Here is a 4,335-nt window from a genome sequence, read left to right as displayed (position 1 = left end):
CCTAATGGTCTAAACACAGGGTAGTGAATACATGTGCGCTCATTACACACTTTTTTTTTTTTTTTTTTTACAAGTATATTCCAGTCGCACTGGTGGTTTCACGACCCTCCCGCTTCTCGTTGTTACATGCTCACTCGTGTTTGCTTCTGAACCACTGCTCGCATTCGGCATTTCAGCGCCCCGCGGTTCATCCACATTACAATTATTACAATTCTCTTTATTACTAGGTGTTTTGTTTTCGACCGGCATTTCTTCCCTCATCACTATTACTGGCTTTTCTGGTGAACCGAGTACTTGGTTTTTGTTACTATTTTCTGTTACTTCTTCTGCTAATACTTCACTTGCATTAAAATCTTCATTTTTGGCATTCGCAATAAACCGCCGATTACGCCTAAAATGATTATTGAAATTATCTCTTACGAGGTATGATCTTTCATTAACTTTCGCAACTATTGTTCCGTTATGCCATTCTTTACTACTTTTCTTAAAAATTATGTTACCTCCTGGATTTAATACGGGTAATGTCTTAGCGTTTCGATCATAATAATACTTTTGCGTATCCCTCTTTTTAGCTATCTTATTAGAAACTTCGACTTCACTCAGATTGTTTCTCATTAGAAGAGAGTTTGTAATTGGCAGCTTAGTTTTTACTAGCCTGCCGAAGAACAACTCGGAGGGAGTTACCTGCATGCCAGATAACGGTGTAGTGTTATATTCTAATAGCCGATATGCAAAGTTGTCTACAGTATTTGATATAAGGCTTCGTTTAAGGATGTTTTTAGCTATCGCCACCCCTTTTTCGGCTAATCCATTACTCTGTGGATACCTTGGGCACGAAAATCTGAACTGAATATTGAACTCGTTTGCAAACCTTTGAAATTCTGCTGACCCAAACGGAGAGTTGTCACACTTGATAATGGTCGGGTACCCGATTAGGTCAAAAAGCTGACAGAACACGTCGATGATGTTGCTAGATGTTTTCTTACTTATTTTTACTGACGCCAAATAGTTAGAATATGCATCGAAGAGTGTAATGTAATCATAACCTGCATATTCGAATAAATCCACACCTACAATGTGGAATGGGTACTGTGGCGGTTCTTCTTGCAGTAATGGTTCCTTTTGATTTTCCCTTTTGAATTTTTCACATATTTTACAACGCATAACTAACTCTTTTATCTCCCTTGCCATTCCCGGCCAGTAGTACAACCTTCTAGCACGAGCAAGGGTTTTTTCGATGCCTAGATGGGGAGAATGAAGATACTGTGCTATCTTACTTCTTATTTCTGGGGGTATAACGAGTCTATGATTCAAAAATAGTAGTCCGTTTTCAAAATGCAACTCAGACTTGAATTTATAAAACTGCTGACTTAGATCGTCCAACTGATGGAACTTCGGCCAGCCGTTTTCTATGTATCCACATATCCGCGAGAACTCTGCGCTATTTTTTAATGTTGCCCGATATAAGTCTAAGTTGTCCTTCGTCATACACACTGCTTTTGTGATTGCGTGTATAACTCCCGATAATCCTTCCATTTCCGTGACTTCTGGAAGTTGTGCCCTTGATAGACAGTCTGCTACAAGTATTTCTTTACCTGGCTTGTAGACAGCCTTCATTTGTGGATATTTTAAAAGGAACATAAACATACGTTGAAGTCGCACTGTTACATCATCTATAGGGCGTTTAACTAAAGTTTCTAATGGCTTGTGATCGCTTTCCACAGTAAAATTGTGTCCGTACAGGAAGAAGTGAAATCTTTCACAAGCAAACACTATTGCCAGGAGCTCTTTTTCGATTTGTGCCCACTTTTGTTCACTCTTACTAAGAGTTCTTGACGCGAATGCTATCGGCTGACCATTTTGAAGGATTACACAGCCCAATCCATCCTTTGATGCATCCGTTTGAACAACGATAGGTATTTTTGGGTTGAAAATAGCTAACACTGGCTCTGAAGTTACGATTCCTACTAAATTGTTAAATTCCATTTCATGGTCTCTCGTCCAGTTGAAGTCTACATCATTTCGAGTCAAGTTGCGTAAATGAGCCGTATGTCGTGACAAGTTTGGAATATATCTGGCCAGGTATTTGAGAAAACCTAAGAATCTCAAAACGTCTGCCTTGCATGTTGGCTTTTTCATATTCACGACCGCTTCTCGGTGTTTTCTATCCGCTCTAATTTTCCCGAATGATAAAACATGTCCCATGAACTTTACTTCCCTTTGTCGATATTGCATCTTTGTAGGATTGAATTTGATATTATTCGCCTGAGCCCTACTCATAACTACACTCATTAATTTGTCGTGTTCCTGTTCACTCTCTGCACAAATAACTATGTCATCAAAATACGCAATTACGCCCTGAATGTCTCCAAAAATTTCAACCATTTTTCTTTGAAACATTTCCGGTGCACAATTAAGACCAAAGGGTACCCGGTTAAATTTATACCTGCCGAAGGGTGTCATAAATGTAGTGAGTTCGGAACTTGGTTTGTCTAGCTCCATATGCCAAAATCCACTGCTCAAATCAAGCACAGAAAATATTGATTTTTTAGCTAATCCTGCAGTCAAGTCGTCGATTGTGGGTATTAAAAAGTGTTCCCTTTTAATACACTCATTAAGAGGCTTTGGGTCTAGACATATTCTTAGTTTCCCGTTTGGCTTCTCAATTATTTGTAAGTTATTGACCCAGTCTGTTGCGTAATTAACAGGCGAAATAATCCCTTCGTCTGTCATCGTGTCTAACTCCGCTTTAAGTCTATCCGTTAATGATTTTGGTATTCGTTTCCTATAATGCAATACTGGTTTTGAGTTTTCTTTTAAAGTGATCGAAAAAGTTCCGGGGAATTTACCAAGTCCGTGAAAAATTTCTTTGTGTTGCTCCATGAACAGTTCCTTTGAACTCGTACATGAAACACTTCCCATGTCTATCCGTTTAACTAACCCAAACTGCGTACACGTTTTTAATCCAAGTATTGGTTCACACTTATCTTCAACTACAACAAAATCGGCAACCCGTGCCTTCCCTGTATTCAGTTCCGATAACTTTAACTTTATGATACCAAAATTTTGTATCCTGTTGTTATTATAATCGAATAAGCTAAGATCATTTCCGTGGTAATCCAATTTTTTATTTAACATTTTAATAATCTTATAGGGAATGCAATTAATTTCAGCTCCGGTATCCAACTTAAATTTGACGACTTCGTTTTCTACCAAGTACTCTTTAGTCCACCGCGATTGCTCAGTTGCGATTGAGTTTACTCTAAAAGTTTTGAATTCATATAAGCTACTTATTTTATAGTTTTTTTCATAATTACCCAAACCTTGTAAGTCAGCCCAATGAATGTCTGACACCGCTTTCTTCCCGTTGTCCTTCTCCTGCTTTTGATCCAGCTGTTTCTTGCTCTTGCGACACATACGTTTAAAGTGACCCTTTTTACCGCAATTGTGACACACAACTTCCTTCGCCTTACACTCCTCCACGTGCCCCACCTTCCATGAACCACCACAGTTGAAACAAAATCGTGTATTTGATTTAATGGGACTTTGCTCAGCCTAAGGCTTTTTATTAATGGCATTAACTGACGCTTGCTTTGGTAATTCCAATATATTTTTGTTTGCGTTTGCTGCCTCGAACGTTTTGCACATGTCAATTACCTTGGACAATTGCTCGTCTCTACCATCTAATAATTTCAGTTGCAATTTTTTGTCATGCACTCCGACAATTATTTTGTCCCGCAACATTCTTTCTTCGTAAGATTTTCCACATTCGCATTGAAATTCGCATCGGCGTACTTGAGTTCGTAATTGAGTTTCAAACTCTCTAAAGGATTCGTGTTCTTTTTGTAAAATGCAGTTGAATTTATAAGTTTCCATTGGAATATATATTAGGCAAGCAGTGTTTGTCGAATGCCTGCAAAACTTCATCAAGTGACCGTTGTATAACGGCATCGCCACTCCTGACTGTGCCTAGCAGCGAGTCTTCCGTTCCGTTATTGGGGAATAGTGTATTGTAAATGTTTGCGCCACCCGACCCAATCAACCAAATAAAATTTGCAATTTTAGTAGCTTCTTTTTCCGACGATTTTCCACTGGCGATCAAGTACACAAGAAAGTTCCGCTTCCAGTCTTGCCACTCGCTGGCTAAATTCGAGCAATCCAACTCCGGTACCGCTCGTTCAGGTCTGGTCGCCATTTTCTTTTTCGTTCGCCCCGATGCTAATTTTGGTTCTCTTTTTGTTACTTTATTTTATCAGATTATGTAACAAAGGCTTTAGTTCTGACACCATGTAATGAGTGTAGATACTATATTTTAGTTATATATTACTTTTATTA

General features: G+C 38.7%; 1 protein-coding gene across 1 annotated transcript; it reads right to left on the bottom strand.

Annotated features, from left to right (window-relative positions):
• Nucleotides 1-2,170: 2,170 nt before the first annotated feature.
• LOC118756954 lies at nucleotides 2,171-3,744 on the bottom strand. Its single transcript, XM_036491682.1, has 3 exons — nucleotides 3,658-3,744; nucleotides 3,318-3,555; nucleotides 2,171-3,262 (listed from the first exon to the last, which is right to left on the bottom strand). Exons 1-3 carry the CDS (start codon nucleotides 3,742-3,744, stop codon nucleotides 3,258-3,260), a joined length of 330 nt encoding a protein of 109 aa, XP_036347575.1. The 3' UTR covers nucleotides 2,171-3,257.
• Between the last annotated feature and the right edge of the window lie 591 nt (nucleotides 3,745-4,335).

This window comes from Rhagoletis pomonella, unplaced genomic scaffold (assembly GCF_013731165.1).
Source record: "Rhagoletis pomonella isolate Grant_MI unplaced genomic scaffold, Rhpom_1.0 Rhpom_scaffold_13234, whole genome shotgun sequence".
NCBI classification, from domain to species: Eukaryota; Metazoa; Arthropoda; class Insecta; order Diptera; family Tephritidae; genus Rhagoletis; species Rhagoletis pomonella.
Note: the sequence above shows the minus strand (reverse complement) of the source record. Positions and strands in the feature narration are given on the sequence as shown.